Source organism: Dendrobium catenatum, unplaced genomic scaffold, assembly GCF_001605985.2.
Source record: "Dendrobium catenatum unplaced genomic scaffold, ASM160598v2 original_scaffold_132493, whole genome shotgun sequence".
NCBI classification, from domain to species: Eukaryota; Viridiplantae; Streptophyta; class Magnoliopsida; order Asparagales; family Orchidaceae; genus Dendrobium; species Dendrobium catenatum.
This window is the reverse complement of record NW_021450928.1, coordinates 165,280-184,303: the sequence shown is the minus strand read 5'-3', so window position 1 is coordinate 184,303 and position 19,024 is coordinate 165,280. Positions and strand designations below refer to the sequence as shown.

Sequence of the window (19,024 nt, the reverse complement as noted above, 5' to 3'; positions counted from 1 at the left end):
CAAACTCCCATTGGCATATATTGCTACAAGATTATGTCATTTGGCTTCAAAAATGCTGGAGCTACCTACCAAAGAGCGATGACTCGAATCTTCGATGATCTAATTCATAAATAAGCTGAATGTTCTATTGATGAATTGGTTGTAAAAACTAAAATTCAACATGCATATGTAAATTATCTTAAGATTATCTTTAAAAGAATTTGAAAATTCAATTTGAAACTGAATCCGTTAAAGTGTGCTTTCGGTGTTACATCCAAAAAAATTTCTCAGATATATTGTATGCCACAAAGGGATCAAAATTGATCTTAAAAAAATTAACAATAGTAGAAATACCTTCTTCAAAACCCTAAGACGAATTCATTCATTACAAGGAAGATTGGTATATATTCATAGATTTATGTCTAATCTTTCAGATAGATGCCAACTCTTCACACAGTGGATGAAGAAAAATACTCCTTTTGTATAAGATGATGCTTGTTGGAGGAATTTAATAGTATAAAATAATATCTATTGAATACTCCAATCCTTATTGCCCTAATCCCAGGGAAACCCCTATTTCTATATAAAGATGGTCTTGAAGAATCGCTCAGGGCATTGCTAGCACAAATAAATAAAGATGATAAATAAAATACTCTTTATTATATCAGTCGATGTTTAATAGGGGTAGAATCTAAATATTTGAAAATCAAAAAATATTGCCCAGCATTGATCTTTGCCACTCAAAAACTCGAGCATTATATGTTATCCCATAAAATCACTTTAATATCTAAAGTTGATCCATTAAAATTTATAATGACTAGACCCACTATCACTGGTCGTCTAGCTAAATGGGTTATCTTGCTAATGCAATTTTACATAACATATATGCCATAAAAAGTGGTAAAAGGATAGGCTCTAGTTGATTTTCCAACAGCCCATACTTTATATACACATTCTCCACTCAATGATGAGTTGCCAAATGAGCAAACATTCAAAGTGAAAGAAGGAGAGATTATACAAGAATGAGAGCCCTTTTTTGATGGAACTTAATAAAAAAAACTAGCTAGGTCACCTAAATTTTTGATAATTTAAGTGAGAATTGGCCTCATATTCATTACACCACAAAAAGGAATACTCTAATATTCCTATAGCTTAATTGAGCCTTGCATTAATAATGAGGATGAATATGAAGCATTAATAGTAGGTCTTGAGTTAGCAATTAATATGAAAATTGAGAAACTCTATATATATGGAGATTCTCAACTCATAATTAAACAAATTATAGATGCTTTCAAAATTAATAAGCTTGAATTAATCTCATATCATGAGTATGCACTGAAACACCTACAACAAATCCTAAGGTAACTCTCACTAAATTATGCATAGTAAGCATGGCAAAGCTAATGCACTTGCAAAGCTAGCCAAAGAACTAACAAATCAACAGGAGGATCAAATTATCATAACTACTCAAAATAGTCATGCATTAACTCTAGCTATCATATAAGACGATGAAGGGAAAGAAATGCAAGGGAACTTGGCTATATCTGATGAAAATGATTTGAGAGATTCATTCATCAAATATTTTAAGGAAGGGATATTGCCCGAAAATAAATCTATGGCTTCAAAAATATCACTAAGAGCTCTAAGATATGCTTTATGAATGATACATTATATGGTATACCATTTGATCGAATGTGGCTACGATGTTTGGGTCTCGATGAATCCCAAAACATCATAATTGAAGTTCATAAAATATTGTGTAGTGCACACTAATCTAAACAAAAAATGAAAATCAAAATCAAATGTATGTAATATTTTTGGCCAAGTACGAATTAAGATTGCATCGACCATGCTAAGAAATGCCATCAATGTCAAGTGTATAGAGATATCATGCATCGACCTCCTAATCTGCTACACCTTAGACTATTACTATGGAAATTAAAAGTTGGGGTATCGATATAATAGGTTTCATAGAACTACCATCTTCTTTAGGACATCAGTTCATCCTCGTTGCCACTTACTCCTCAAAATGGGCTGAAGAAATTCCCTTAAGAGAAGTTAAAGCAGACAATGTGATGAAATTCTTTTGAGATAATATTTTCTATTGATTAGGAATACCATGTCAAGTTATAATTGACAATGGTACGATATTTAAAAGTTCTAAAATCTACAAATTTATAGAACGACATAAAATAGACTGACGCTATTCTTTGATATACAATCCAAGAGCCAATAGTTTAGTGAAAGATTTAATTAAAACCTTGGGAAAATTTCTCAAGAAAATTCTCTCTAAAAATAAAAGAGAGTGACACAATAAGTTGGTATAAGCTTTTTGGGCATATCGTACCACTTATAAAACTGTAATGCAAGCCACCCCATACTTATTGATTTTTGAAACTTAGGTAATATTGCCTCTCGAAGTTGAGTTGCCATCTCTTCATGTTGTAGTTTAATATAAATTAACCATAGAAAAAAATAATATTCTATGAATTGAAGAACTTGATCCTCTTGATGAAGTTTAACTTCAAGCTCAACTAAATCTATAATCCTTCAAGGCAAGAATGAATAGAGCCCCTAATAAAATGGTTCATCCTAGAAGCTTTAAAGAAGGTGAACTTGTTCTGGTTCACCGAAGGTTCATAATCCCTTATCGTCACCTTGGTGGCAAATTTGATCCAATCTTGGAATGACACTTCATTATTGAAATAATATATGAAGGAGGAGCCTATCAACTCATAGATCTAAAATGCCAAAGATCCATGCCACCAATTACTAGTCAATATTTGAAAATTTATCATACATAAAGATCTTATGTATAAAAATTTATGTACCATGTAAAAGTTATCTAAATTCCCTCCTGAAAGATAAGAGGCAATTTTTATATTCCCCTTCGATGCTGGCAATTTTTATATTCTCGTATACTGATTTAGTGTTCTTCATTGAATTATCTCAGATAATGATCATTCATTCATAAGTAATATAACTAATTTTTTTAATCATTATAATAATGATTAGAGATACTCTACCATATATTACTCTAAAATGGACTGACAGAGGTTTTTAATAAAGCTTGATTCATATATTAAAAAATACATTTGATGATAATAAGTGTCAATGATGCGAGAAGTTAATTGTAGCTATGTAGGAATACCAAATCACATTTAAAACTCCAACTTAATCTACTCCATATGCTTTAGTCTTTGGTGCAAAACCGATTTTTCTTTCGAAAGTGCAGCTACCTTCATTTAGACTTGTAGTAAATTACAACATAACCTTAAATAAGAATGCTAAACTATGATAAGAAGAGCTTGAAGTTTTGGAAAAGAAGCATTTTCAAACTCAAAAAAACATTGAGTTGTATAAATATAAAATGATCCAAGCCCATGACAAATTGGATCATCCGAGAACTTTCAAAGTAGATGATTTGGTGCTAGTTTTATGAAGACCATTTTAGCTCATCGAAAGATAGACAGTAACTTTGAACCTACATAGGTAGGTCTATTTATAGTGGATAAAGTTTACCAAGGAGGCTCTTAACAGTTGATACATTTTAAAGGAGGTCTTAAAATTCACTTGTTTGGGAATCGATATCCCACTCGAGTATCCATATTTGTTAGGGAATCAATCAATCTCTCATTCAAAGTCTAAATTTCATTGCTCAAGAATCAATCTCTTGATAAGGTTATAAATTCACTAGTTTATTAATGGATTTCTCACTCGAGTATATCCATCATTGTTTGAATTAATCTACCAATCAAAGTCTAAAATTCCTTGTTTGAGAATCAATCTCTTGATCTAGTTATAAATTCACTCATTTAGGAATCAAATCTTCCACTTGTGTATCCATCTTTGATTGGGAATCGATCTCCCATTCAAATTTTAAACATCCATGTCTAAGAATTGATCTCCCAGCCAGGTTATAAATTTGCTCGTCTAGAAATTGATCTTCCATTCGAGCATCCATCGTTGATTGGGAATCGATCTCCCATTCAAAGTTAAACTTTCCTAACCAAGAATCAATCTCTAGGTCTTGTTCTAAATTCACTCTTCTGAGAATCAATCTCTCATTCAGGTGTCATCTTTATTTGGAATCATTCTCTCTTTCAAAATAAAAATCTCCCTGTCCGAGAATTGATCCCTCGGTCAGGTTCTATGTTTGCTCATTTGAGTGTAAATCCTCCAAAATTTTAGGGTACCATTGATCCTAGAGTAGAAAAAGGCTAGATGAGGAGATTAGAGAAGAAATTTGATGGTATGTAGTATCCTATTTTTATTGGATGGAAAGGCTGAGCATTTATGGATGGACCAGCATGAAGAAACATTTTAAGGGAGATTATATTCTTTAATTAGCTTAGAAGAGTATTTAAATATTTCTCTAGTTTGTTTTATACTCCTGTATTAAGCCAAACATAAAACTTTCTTGAGGTTTATTCAAGGGAGTAGGACTGTTATGCACTATGAGGTAAAATTAATTTCTTCATGTATGCTCTGTAGTTAATCAACACTCCTAAGAAAAAATGCTATAGATTTCTAAGGGGATAGGGGAACATTTTAAGATAACTACTGGTTCAATTTCAAATTTATGATTTCTTTAAATTTGTGGAGTGAGCTCGTCTGATTGAGAATGATTTGATCCCTTCTCAACATTAATAGTTTGCTAGAAAAAAGCATTTTGCGAATAAAATTAACAATCATCTCTACAGGAAAATATTCAAGAAGCCTAAAAGTTAGATATAGGATATTCGAAGTTGATTGACTAGATTAAATCCATTAAGAAATATAAATTACAAGTATCCTCTTATGGTATTATCTACTATAAGAGTAGGTTATGGGTTCCTCATTCTAGATATTTGAGATTAGTTATTGCACACAAAATATTATTCAAGTTCCAACATTCATCTAGAAAGTCATAAAATATATAATGATTTAAAATATATGCTCTAGTAGTCTAGATTAAAGAAAGATGTAGCAGATTTTGTATCTAAATAGGAAGTCTGTTAACAAGTGAAAATACAACATATTTAATTGACAGATTTTCTTCAGACGTTACATATTCCAAAGTAGAAATGGGAATAAGTGTCAATAGACTATGCTATGGAATTTTTTAGCTCAAGATAAGGACATGATGCTATTTGGATTGTAGTTGATCTTCATCCAAAGAACAGGCTAGTGAAGTGCATCAATAAATTTGTTAAGAAAGAAAAGTCGAGTTTTAGATATGTTGTGCCCTTTGAAATTATATAAGGTCTAAAAAGACTTCCAACATGTTATATTTACTAGATCTTATGTCTAATATTTACACAATTTTCCATGTGTCACTTCATAGAAAATGTATTCAACTTTGGAAATCATATACCTGATAAAGAAATTGAGGTGCGTTCAAATATAAGGTACTGGGAGAAAACATAAAAAAATTTAGCATATGATGTAAAAGGTTAAGGAAAAAATAGATTCAAATAGTTAAAGATAGTGGAAGAGAAAAATTGAAAAAGAAACCACTTCGATAAAAGAATATGAAATGATGTAGATATATCTAGATTTATTTTGATGATTTAAATTTTAAAATGTCAAGGATGATATTTTCTGAGGATGGGAGAGTTATAACACCTTCAGAATTAGAGTACTATGTAACTCATTATGAATCAACTAGAAGATAGGTAATATGTTGAATTTATATATTTTTGAACTCTTATGCATGCGTCTAAAAATGATATGTTTGCATGTAAAAGTCTACATGTATTTTAAATCAGATTCTAAAGGGAATAATTCATGATTATAAAATATGGAATTTTTCTCCATGAATTCATTATTAAAAAAAAAATCATGCTTCAATAAACTCCCCTGGTTTGATGTCTTTAGACTGGGTTCAGATTTAAATCTTTAAAAAATCAAAAAACAAATTTCAAGATTAAATCCTTTGATCTAAACCAACAAAACAGACCATCTTTCTTGCACAACGATGCAAACGACTCACATCTGCCTAGAAGATTCTATACAAATCTCCTAAGTAACACTAATTGATCTTGGAAGGATCTCAAATAGGTAAGGCTTTTTGGTGGAGGCATTTCTATTATTTCTTTAATTTTGTTTGTATCAATTTCAATACCATGGTGTCGAACCATAAAAAAACAAAAAAAAAATTCTAATATGACATTGAAAGCATACTTAAAAGGATTCATTTTTAAATTTTATTGATTTATTCTTTAGAAAATAATTCTTTTTTTTTTTTTTTGATGAAATGCAAATTGCATTAATAATAATAAAAAAAAAGTAGCCTAAAAACAAGACCTAAAGCAAACCTAAAGAGTCACATTCCTCCTTCAAGCAAAACAAGAATGAAGGAGGAATATCTTGAACACCAGTGTTCTCCCAAATAAATGAACTCTTTAAAGCCAAATTAGCACATATATCCGCGAATTTGTTACAACATCTTTTACTAAAAGAAAACATAACATGATTGAAATCAAGAAGGAATGAGAATTCTCTTCAATGCGTTTACTAACCTTCCAATTCTTCATAGCCGATTGAAGAAGATTGATAATGTTGAAATTATCTCCTTCAATAATGATTCCTTGAGCTTCAAACATCCAATCACGAAATATATATTTCAAGTGAAGAATTGCCATCAATTCAATTTGAGCAATATCCCAAAGCATAATATTTACTCCAAACGCTAGAAGGAATCTTCCTTTCTCATTTCTTATTACACCTCCAAATCCAGCCACATTGTTTGATAAGATAGAAGCATCTACATTTAATTTAATCCAACCGGTTGGAGGAGGATACCAAGAGCAAAATAGCTCACGCTGGTTAGTATCCCAGTTTTCTGGAACTTGATTAAAAAAATTGCTGAATGTAGATGTAGAAACCACATTTGCTGCCAATAAATTATTGGAGTCTTCTATGCCATCATGAGTCAATTTACATCTACTTTTCCACACTAGCCAAGTAGACGTACAATACATATTGGCAATGATAGGATTTTTCTCCACAAGCTCTTTAAACCTTCAAAACAATCTTGTAAGTTGTTGAAGATAGGAATTTTGAATCCCCATTTTTTGAGCAAAAAGATTACTTCATGAAGCTTTGAACAATTTCCTTCTATATGCCATTCATTCTCATCTTATATACATCCCCTCGGGCAACCTGAGAAGTTACTCAATTTCCTTCTAACTAGAAAATCATTAGAAGGTAAGCCATCATTGTACAGCCTCCACCAGAACAGCTCAATCTTTGGTCTCAACTTCAATTTTTTCATCCAACTCCATATCGAACCATCATCATTTTTATCCAAATCTGAATGAAAAACCAGAACAGCGATTGATTTTCCAGAGAATTTAGAATTAAGCTCAATGCTATCAAATCCTTTTTTGGCTTGAATTGGAATTGCAAAAATAAGCTCCCTCAGATGTTCCCCAAATGTATTTTGAATCTGATCATATTCCACTTCCCATTAGAAATGAAATAACTCAATTTTAATTCACTATTTTCAGAACAGTTTACAAATGTTGGCCATCTTTCTAAGCTTCTATCCATAATCCAGCTATCGAACATCCAGTTAATAGAGTTGCCATTAGAAACATTCCATCTAATAATATTTCTAAGATACTGAGCTCCCATAGTGATGATTTTCCAAGTTGAAGAGCAATCTCTTTTCATTGGAGTCAACCAGACGTCGTCACCATATTTCGCTCTTAAGATTTGATTCAGCATAGTAGAAGTCTTTGTACATAAATTCCATGCTATTTTGGCCCATAATGGACCAATCCTTGAAACTGCAGAGAATAATCCTCTACCTCCTTCTTCCTTGGTTTTGCATAACTTTTTCCAAGATGAATAGTGAATACCTATATTGCCATTGTTCTTTTTCCACAAAAAGCATCTACACATTTTATCAAATTCTTTTAAAATGCTTAAGGGAACAAGAGAGATTGAAGTTAAGAACATAGGAAGAGAGAGGAAAGCTGATTTAATGAGAACCATCTTGCCTTCCAAAGATATGAACTTTTGTCACCAAATATTTAGTCTATTTGCTGCCACTTCCATGAGTCTAGAGAAGTCTGAAGATACCATCCTCCTCAATGTCATCTTTACCCCAAGATAATTCAATTCTTTGACCACATTGAATTTAAGAAGTTTGGAGATTCTCTTTTTAGTTCTATGATTAGTAAACTTGCCAAAAATAACCATAGACTTACCCTTGTTAACTTTTTGTCCCGACCATAAGCAGTAATTATTAATGATAGTTTTCAAATCATTAATAACTTTACTATTGCATTCAGAGAAGATCAAAATATCATCTGCATAAAGAAAATGGGACACTCTAGGAGCCTTGGGAGAAATAGAAATCCCTATATCCCCTATCCTACCATAAAGGGCATCTAACAGGATTTGTGAGCAAAGAATAAACAAATAAGGGGATAAAGGGCAACCTTGCCTAAATCCACTTTTTCCATAAATCCAATTTGATCTCTTACCATTAATCAAAATGCAATACTTGGGATTTAAGATACACTGTAAAATGAGTTCCTTAAACTTAGTAGGAAAGTTAAAATGAGAAAGCACTTGCCTTAAAGCATCCCATCCCATGCTATCATAAGCTTGTTCCATGTCAAGCTTTATTGCCAATATACTTTTCCTAGATTTAGAATACTGAAATTTATTGAATATTTCTTGTGCTAAAAGAACATGATCTGACAAAGTGCGTCCGTCGAGATTAATTTATGACTAACTAATTCCAATCTACTTAAGAGCATTTTTGCAATAATTTTATAAATTGTCAAACATAAGCTAATAGGTCGATAATTTGTTACCTCTTGAGGATTTTGAATTTTCGGAATCAATACTATAATAGTTTCCTTCCACGATATTGGCATATCTCCAGAAACTAGGAAATGATTCACTGCTAACCAAACATCTTCAGAAATCAGATTCCAGAATTTTTTCTAGAAGGAAAAAGTTATCCCATCCACTCTTAATGCAATATTGCAACTACAATTTTGAAAGATAGTTTGAAGCTCCTCCCTAGTGATCTCAGCATCCAAAACAGCTTGATCATTATCATTGATTACTGCTCCAGGAATCGGCCATCCTTCAATTAAACAATTTCAATGCTTCCATTTTAGCTGGAAAAATTCAGAAAAAACTTTTTGAATTTCAATAGCATCCTCCGTAATCTCCCTTCATTGGTTTTAATGTGACTAATCTAGTTGGTGTTTTTCCTAGCATTAGCAAAAGCATGAAAACAACCTGAATTGCAATCTCCTTCTTCCATCCACCTTGCTTTAGATCTTTGCCTCCACCAAGTATTGAGTCTAGCTAGAGTTGCATTGAGTTCATTAATTTTGAATCTTAAAATCTGAAGCTTTTCCAAAGAAATCCCCATTTCACCTTCTTCCAATTACAATTCTTGAATTTCTTCTTTCAATTTGTCCCGAAGAATCGTAAGGTTTTTGAACTTGGCCTTGCTCCAGTAAGAAAGATATCTAAGAGTTCTTCTGAAATTAACATTGAGTGAATCTGCCGGATTCAATCCAGCAAATTTATTCCAAGACTTCTTCACAATAGCCTATGCTCCATGATAAGTTGCCCACACGTCTTCATAATGTATATCAGCTTTATTAAACACAGCAGGTTTGAAAATACTTAATAAAACTGGGCAATGATCTAACGCTATGCGAGATAGATGTTTCACCTTAGCAAGGTGAATAGAGTTAAAAGCATTGGAGTTAATAAGACATCTATCTAGTTTCTCTAGAATCCGAGCTCCTCCTAATTTATTGTTACACTAGGTAAATTTAGGACCCATAGACTCCACCTCATGTAAATCATTGTTGATCATAAAGTTCTTCAAATCTTTAGCTCCTTAAGATAAGTAGAATTTCTTACCACCTCTCTTCTCATCTTTGACAAAGAATGCAATTAAAATCCCCTCCTATCACTGTAGGAAATTCCTCTGAGCAATGATTTTCTAAGCATTCCCAGAGTTTTTTCCTCTCAGTGGTTTTGGTACTCCCAAAAACAGTTGCAATTTTTCAGGTACCTTTATTGAAAATATGCAGTTTACCCACTATCAATTGAGAAGACACTTCATCCACTATGAACGATGCCAGATCCTTTCTCCATAAAACTGTCAATCCTCCAGATAAACCTTCTGAGGGGACTAAAAAATAGTCCCAATTGTTTCCCAGAAAATTGTTGATTTAAGATTTCTCCAATGAGTTAATTTTAGTCTCCATCAACCCAACAAAAAAAACTTGGTGGTCTTTAATCACTTCCTTCAAATATAGAGTAGCCTCCACCTTCTTGGCTCCTCTACAATTCCATAAAATCATCGAATTCATTGCTTAAAGATGGGAGAAGGTCCCCCAATCTTCTTGCTTCTAACTCCCCACTTTTTCCTTTCTCTTTCCAATATATTTCCTGATCCAAGAGATTTCAATTCTTTGAGCAATTTCACCTTCTTTCCAGAAGATAAGTTATCAATAGTTTCCTTCTCAGTAAAATGAGAGTCTTTATCATTTGCTTGCTTAAAGAAATTTTTTTTTATCAAATACTGCTTCTACATTTGATAATTTCTGAGATGTTTGTTCAACAATCTCACCTTCTTCTATACAGGCATTATCAATTTTTTCCATATCTTCATTTAGGATCGAACCATCTATATTTGCAAGTAAATCAAATTTATTGATAGTTCTGAGAGGGGACACATGCCGGTTTACCTCAGATTGTTGAATATCTGGAATTTTACTGAGTAGATATGCTCTATTCTCTCCTTCAGTCATTGCTCCCGGAACTGCAATAGTTTCTGAAACTTGCTGTACATCTTTCAAAGAAGCTCCTTTTGGCATGCCATTTGTTTTTGAATTATCAACAGAAGTTTTTGGAATATAAATTTTTTTCATAGAAGTAGATATCCTATTAAAGAAGTGACTCTTTTCACCCATTCTTTTGAATCTTCTATTACCATGTTTCACTTGGATCCATGAGTCCTCCTTTGCTTTCTCTGTATTAACAACAGATTTAGCTTTTGCCATTTGTTTTCCTGTTTTGAATGCTTCCGATGCATAAGCATTCATTGAGACAGTATCTTTTTTAACTTCTGAGCAATTGTTCGCCACATGACCAATTCTATTGCATTCCTCACAAATTTTTGAGAAACCTTCATACTCTACCGCCTGAAAAAACTTCCCAGAAATTCCTTCCACCCAAATGCCTTTTGGGAGTTTAATATCTAAGGGAATACGAACACAAATCCGTGCAAATTCCCTTCTACTCCATTGGAAAATATTTCCATCAAGTAGGAATGGTTTGCCCACCATCGAAGCTATCATGCAAATGTTTACCTCGTCCCAGCATTGAAGAGGTAAATTGGGAAGCCGGATCCACACGGGAGCAGAAATTCCTTTGAGAGAATTAGGATTGAATGAAGTGGACCATTTTTCCAGACCTACTACTTGTCCTCTTACCCACCAAGGCCCGCCAGAAAGGATGTTTTCCACAACAATTGAATCTTCAAATGAGCATAGCATCCATCCAAGTCCCAATACAGTTATATGGAATTTCCCAAAACCATTACATTGTCTTCTTAGATCCAAGCTAACCATATGAAAAGGAATATCATCCCCAAATATCTTCACTACTAAAGCTTTTTCCAGTCTCTTGACATTCTCCAATTCCATCTCAGCAAGTAGTTTAATACCTTTGCCATCTTATGTTAGAAAATAGCCCAGATATAGGCTATCAACCTTGATGTTATGCTTCTTATGCCAGACTGAACTGTTCTCCTCCAATTTACGATTGTTAGGATCATTCGGAACAACTGGTTCATTGAGAGTAGACTCAGTATCATGCCTTTGGAGCAATACCTCATTCACCTTTTCTTCAATTCTGGATTTTAAATTCGATTGGGGGGAATTTGTAAATTCCTTTCTACTAGGAGAAGACGGCAGGGAAGCATAATTCACCTTTTTGATAATTGAGACCCTTGTTCCCTTAGAAGACGAAGCTTTCAGATTGAATTTACCAATAACTTCATTGACAGAAACGGGACTGTTAAAGGATTTCAATTTAAATCCAGCATCCTCTATTATGATTTCCTTCCCTTTCCCCGATGCCACAACGGGAGAAGATTTCTTTTTTAACAAACCACCCTCATTAATCACCAATGCTTTAGGTGTCAGATTTTTGAACTTCTTGTTGAATTCGTCCAGCTTATCCAAACCTCCTTTGAAAACTTCAGTAGATTTCTTCACAGGAATTGATAATCCTTTCCTGTAATTAGACCAGGATTATGATGAGAGAACCCGATTGCACTCCATACTATACTATCAAGACAGTCGGCCTTCCGGCCGACCGTCGGATCCACCAGTTGTGGAAGAAGACGCCGCAGAAGACAAACAGAAAAAATAGAAAATTTTTTGAAATCCCAAAGTTTCTCTCACTAAGTTTCTCTCACTAGGAAAATTGAATAAAAAAATTGAATTATCTTTAGAAAATAATTCTCAAATAATATAAATGATTATCTCTTTCAAGAATTTTAATGACTAGATCATTGACATAACACTCCACCTAGTAGTGAATGAGTTCAAGAAAAAGCCTCATCATTGCACAATGGAAAGTTGCTCCCGCATTCTTTAATCAGAATGCCTTGAATTTGTAGTAGTAAATCCCTATCGACCTTCTAAATGTTGTATATTTTTCCTCTAAGTGATCATTTTAATTTAATTATATCCATATTAGTCGTCCATGAAGGAGAATATTGCGTGCGGAAGTGGCATCTACCATGAGTTCTCTAAAAATAACATCTTGTCTTCAACCACGACATTCTACTTGATATTAATTCACATACGTCGAGGTGCTTGTCTTAGTGGAACTATCTCTAATTGAATCGTCAACCTGTGAACTACCATGTACGGAGATAATCAGTGCATCTATTCATAACTCCAGGTGAAGCAATCTTTAAATTTTGATAATATTTAAATCATGTCATTCTCCTCATCCTAATTCAATAAATAAGAGATGAAGATTAGATGAGATTCTTCCTCGATGCCGAAATTTATTTCTTTTAGATCATCAATTGTAGATTTAATTTCCTCTTCAAGTTCAGGAGGTACATCCCCAACTTAAGAGTCATCCAAATCATCTGAAGCTTCTAAATAGAGTTCTTTAAAAGACTATCAAACTTTTCAATATTTGATATAATTAAGCAATATTCATCATCATCAAATGAATATAGAGTTTTGAATCCAATACTCGATCTTAATGTATATTTATTATATTTTGTAGTCCATAATCATTCAAATTACTTGGCTTCACCTCTAGTTCAATTTAAAGGTGTTAAACCTTATTAAATTTATTTATAGAGTTTGAATACCAATCAAAATATAGTACTATTATCTTATCCATAAATGGATCATTGAGGATTACATTAATTTTTGGAGGTCTACTACTGGTGGAAGGTACAAAGATATTGGGTTTACTATTAGAGTTTAAAGAAAGAAAGACATTCACCTACAACCTTTTTAAATCATTCCGGGATAGTGGGGTTAAGGAAATATTTTCCAAATACATTTTTAACCTCTCTATTATAGATAAATCTAAGTTATCTTACTTAAAAATTTGGACCTTATCCTTTACATTATTAATTTAGATAAGAATCTCAAACTTTGGCTAATTTATGAATTTCTTATATTCTACAGCCTACGGGTCTTTCCAAAGTATATATGGTTCATCCTTCGAGCTGATTCCAAATGAATATGTTTTTTAGGTTTTCATATTTTCATATATTGATTTTAGTTCTATTGTATTATTTGATTTTACCATCCTTGACCTCTTCCTCTATATTATTGTATCATTCTACCACCTCTTTGTGAGAGAGTAATATGTGACCAGAGAATGTCATGTTTGAGATTAGAACACTATTCTTTTTCCTTTTCTTATTCTTTCTTTTTCTCTCTCTCTTTTTTTTACTTGTACTTTAGTTAGTATGAGATTTTTAGAGAAAACAATCTACTTCTTAGGTAGAAATTATGAATCATCTTTATATATACCAACCCTAGGAAGGCACCATAATGTATTCATGGAGTCAGGATCAACCTAGGAGGGTGTTAAAAGAGGCTTCAGACTATTAAATGGAATTTATCTTTGATTTTTATGGTTTCTATTTCTTATAGGAAAGTGATTGAACTCAAAGCCATCTCATCCTTCTTGTTGAATCCTTGCAATATATTATTATCAGAGCTGAGTTTTGGAGTGTCCACCCTTATGTATGCGAGAGTTTTAAGAGTCATAATGTTGACTGATGCACTCAAATCAAGAAGCACACAAGATACTTTAAAGTTATCTTTGCTTATAGAAATATACAACATATGATTATGATATGTTGAACCCAAAAACAAATCTTCATAAAAAAATGTGACACCTTGAACTTCCAAGAATAGGGTTTTATTTTTTGACTATGTTGACACTAGCTGATCCATACATATCTCTAGATTGAGTAAATCCTTCACTTAAGCCTCTTTCATTTCTTCGGAGAGAATTAGATTATAAAAAATTCTTAGTTTTAAAAGAATTTTTCTAAAGCTCTAAAATATTATAATCCACATTTGGAATCTCTATATTCTCTACATCTAGCTATTGAACTTATTCATTAATATGATATATGTAGAATATCTAAATATGATATATGCAAAATCCTTTTTCTTTACTTTCTAAGTCCTAGGAGGGATGAAATTAAAGTCATATAGAGTTAGTGGTTTAAAGGAAATATGTTAACCATTTGCAAAAATAACAAAATTATCATATCTTAAATCCCTCTCTTAAAGTTGTAGGAGCTTGATCAACTCGCACTTCCTTAAGCTCTTTGGTTGAAATATTATTCTTCTTCTCTTCAAAAACTTCCAGATCAACTGGAAGGGATTTTGTACTCTCGGGAGCACCTCAAAATATGAATGATATAATTTATTTAGGGTTCTTTTAGAATAATGGGATAAAGCTATACCTGCCCCTCATTAGGTTTTGAAATAAGAGAAGGTGCATAAGGTTCACCAAATATACATTTATTAGATTTCTGACTCGAATCCCCTAATTATTCTTTGGGTATTACAACTATCCCATCTTTATAGTTCTTGTCCATCCACTCTTTGAAAGTTATACAATCTTCCAACTCAATACCTAATATGTAATGATATAGATAATAATTGGGTTGCACTGCTTTGATAACTTCTTTTAGTTTCTTGGGATCAGAGAGTTTAAATCCTACCTTCTTCATGAGACTCTTAAAATTTTTCTTGAAGGCCTCTAGTTCAAACTGGTATACTTTATTCTTAAAGTAGTTGAACTTGATCTTTTACTGCTCTAAAGTTAGATAAGGTCAAGGTCTAGACTAATGGTCATGTTAAGCACTATTGAACATCTAATACTGAGGAACTCGAATTAGATTTTTTTCCTAAATCTACATAAACTATTTTGTTGAATCTACATCGACTATTTTCCCATCTGAATAGCAAACACTATCCTAGATTTCTTTTCTAATACTTTATGAGATTTTAACTTCTTCATTACTAAAGAAGCTTGATCTTTTATGAATGATAGCTAAGAAGTTTCCCTCTTAGTGATTGAAGGCTTTACTTAAGTAGCCTCTCGAAAGTTTTAATTATAAAACCTTTCCGAACGAAGGAAATTATTTTCATAAGGGTCTCAATAGCATGTTATTTTTATAGCTTTAGCTAAAATATCATGTTGAGGTTCCTACAACCTAGGATAGTCTACAAGACTTTCACCCAACTTCTAGTTCGAAACTACAAGATCACTGATGGTGATGTGATACTTTGCACAAGCAAATCTATTTACAAACATAGCTTCTCGGTAATTGAAGGTAAGGACCATTCCATTTGGCAGTTCAGCATACCAATCAAATTTAATACAAAATGAATAATTGACGACCTACCTGAATAATAACACATCACTGCTTCCAATATTACAGCAACTAGCTTTAAAATGAGCAAGGTGTTGCTTAAGATAACATGTACCATAAAAAATTTTGAAAGAAGGCGATGTAAATCCTTTTGATAAGAGACTAAATTGTATTCTTTTTAATATGATCCACCCCTTATAATAGATGAAGTACTCAAGGATTTCGTTAATGCCTATCGAACTTATTTTTCCACCATTTGCTTGATATCCATAGACTGCAATGATAGTGGTTCAACCTTCACATGTTTGTTTAATGGTTTCTCTGGTTCTTCTATCGCGATTCCCTTATTCTTAGTATTTAAGTGTACTGATTCATTAGGGGATATATAACAATAATTGGTTGACTTCTTGACTATGCACGTGAACTGATTCTACATGTTGATCATTATATGAGAACTTCTTTAGCTCCCTATGATGATCTGTAACAATAATTGGTCCACTTGGACTCGATTCCATGAATTGATCTCGTCTTATTATAGGAGGAGACCCTCCTCACCTTCTACTTGAGAGTTGTTGGACTTCAGTAGATATTGCATCCTTAACATTTCTCAGGAATTCAATCTTTGATTACTTGTAACCAGTGGAATAGTCATGGATTAATCTATTCAATAAGGTCTTTAATTTCCTCTTTCATTCAATAAAGTGGGTTGGATAAGATCTTCACAGAATGTAGTGGGAGGAGAATTCATTATAAGCGATAGATTCTCTTATCCAACACTAGCCTACAGTGGATGAAATCTTCCACTAACTAGTTGAGGAGAATTAACATAATCCTCAAAAGTTGCAAAATCTACTTTCTAAAGTGGCAATCAGATTATTCTCTTTGAACAACTCAGCTTTCTTAGTTCTTCGCCTCATGCGGCTGTTGAAGTTGCATCGTTGAGACTTAATCATCTTATTTACTCTAGAAGATGGCCACATCTCAAAGTTTTCAGACAAAAGATTTTCAACATTTAGTAGAGACTTCCCCTTAATCATGATAGATGATTAGGAGATGGTCAAGCAAGAGAAGATCTAGGATTTATTAGCTGTACGAAAAACTACAAACACACCCTCGATGTTAACATTGAAGGGATTTGACTTAGGGGACTTAGTTGTTGCCACCACCTCACCTTGTGGTGTAGTGAATGCCACATATAGGTTCTCAAAATCTTATCCAAACTTAATATGAGTTCCCTTAGCATATTGGGCAGCAATAATGTTGAGGTTGAAGATCAATTTTCTAGATATTTTCTATGATATAATGAAAAATTGAACTCAGTGATTGAACTTGCTAAACCCAAATTGAATGCTGAATTAGAAGATCATATTAGACTAAATATGCTTGGTCCCTAAGGAAAATTCAAGATTATTGATGATTGGAAGGTGAAGGAACCTAACTAAGGATACCTATGAAAATATTTTTTAAGTGTATAAGGTAAAAAGAGATATGAGTTAAACTTATATTTAGATATAAATAATGACATGTGTGAGAAGATTTTGGATAAGGGAGAAGGATACTTGAGAATCTATAATTTAAATCCTAACATTGACATACCCATGCAAGAAATTACATATGCAAAAAGGACAAACTATAAATCAATAAAAAATGCAAGACTAAAAAAGAACAACACCACTGGGGGAATGAGGACCAAGTCTATAATTTAGTAGGACTAGTCCACTTGACTTTTATAATGAAATCAAGTAATGATGGGATATTCTAACTGGCGTAAGGATCGATATGCATGCATTTAGAGTTTAAATAAATACACATATGACATGCAAATGCAAGACAATAAACAAGCATAATCCCTACCAGACTTAAGACCAAATTGGTATTTCGGTTGGACTAGTTTGCTTGGTTTTTAGGATGAAACCAAGTAACCATAGGATATGCTCTATCACATGAGCATAGACAGACAAGCATTTAGAATTTAAATAAACCCACATATGATGCAAATACAAGATAACAAATGGGTAGAACCTCTACCTGACTTAGGACCAAATTGCTATTTCAGTTGGATTAGTTCTAGTAGTTCTTAGGACGAATCCATGTAACCATATGATATGCTTAATTGTGTAAGCATATGCAAGAATTTCAAATTGAATTAAATACACATATAACATATAAATTCAAGATAATAAATGGGCAAAACCTCTACCAGACTTATGACCAAATTGGTATTTTAGTTTCAGTTAGACTAGTTGCTTGGTTTTTAGGATAAGGAAGTAACCATAAAATATGCTCACCAGCATAAGCATATACATGCAAGTATTTGGACTTTAAATAAATACACATTTGATAGGCATATGTAAGACAATAAATACACTAATGTTTAATAATAAGTTTATGTTGTTCCTGATGACCTCATATAAAAATGAGGTCAACAAAGAAAAGATAAAATAAGAGAGAGTGAGCGAGATGGAGAGGAGGTTGACAAATGATAGATAGAGAAAGATGGGAGTGAGTGAGAGATAAAAAAGAGAAAGATGGAGTAAAAGCAAGAGGGAGAGAGAGTAAGAGACTATGAGATGGAGAGACAGGGTGAGGGAGAGAGAGAGTGAGAGATGTATTTTTTAGGGAAAGTGAGATAGAGATAATGAGAGAATGGGAGATAGAGTGTGAGAGAGCATGAGTGAGAAATAAGGGAGAGTGTGGGTGAATGGGAGTTAGAGAGAGTGGGATAGTGAGAGCAAAAAGGAGAGGGTGTGTGAGCGAGAATGTGTGTGTTAAGGAGAGTGAGAGATAGAGAGATAGAAATAGAGATAATCATAGAAGTGATAGAGAGAGGGGTGAGGAGAGTTATAAGAGTTAGAGTTAAATAGATTGAGATGCATATAGAGAGAGGAGAGAGAGAGAGAGATATTGAGATAGAAAATAATGTCGAAGAGCGAGATAGAGAGGGAGGGAGGGAGAGAGAGAGAGAGGGAGGGAGGGAGGGAGGGAGAGAGAGAGGGAGGGAGAGAGAGAGAGAGAGAGAGAGAGAGAGAGAGAGAGAGAGAGAAGGGAGATGGAGGGCAAATAAAGTGAGAAGGAAAGATGTATATTAGAGTGATAGAAAGGGAAAGATAGGGAGGAAAAAAATAAAGA

At 33.1% G+C, this 19,024-nt stretch overlaps 1 protein-coding gene across 1 annotated transcript; it reads right to left on the bottom strand.

Moving 5' to 3' along the window:
• Positions 1 to 10,508: 10,508 nt before the first annotated feature.
• Positions 10,509 to 11,660, bottom strand: LOC110111650. The gene has a single exon (XM_020843618.1). The coding sequence runs from the start codon at positions 11,658 to 11,660 to the stop codon at positions 10,509 to 10,511; it is 1,152 nt and encodes a 383-aa protein (XP_020699277.1).
• Between the last annotated feature and the right edge of the window lie 7,364 nt (positions 11,661 to 19,024).

Bases quoted from the DNA above. Each gene is read 5' to 3' on its own strand.
- LOC110111650 (XM_020843618.1), bottom strand. From the start codon at position 11,660: ATGGAATTGGAGAATGTCAAGAGACTGGAAAAAGCTTTAGTAGTGAAG.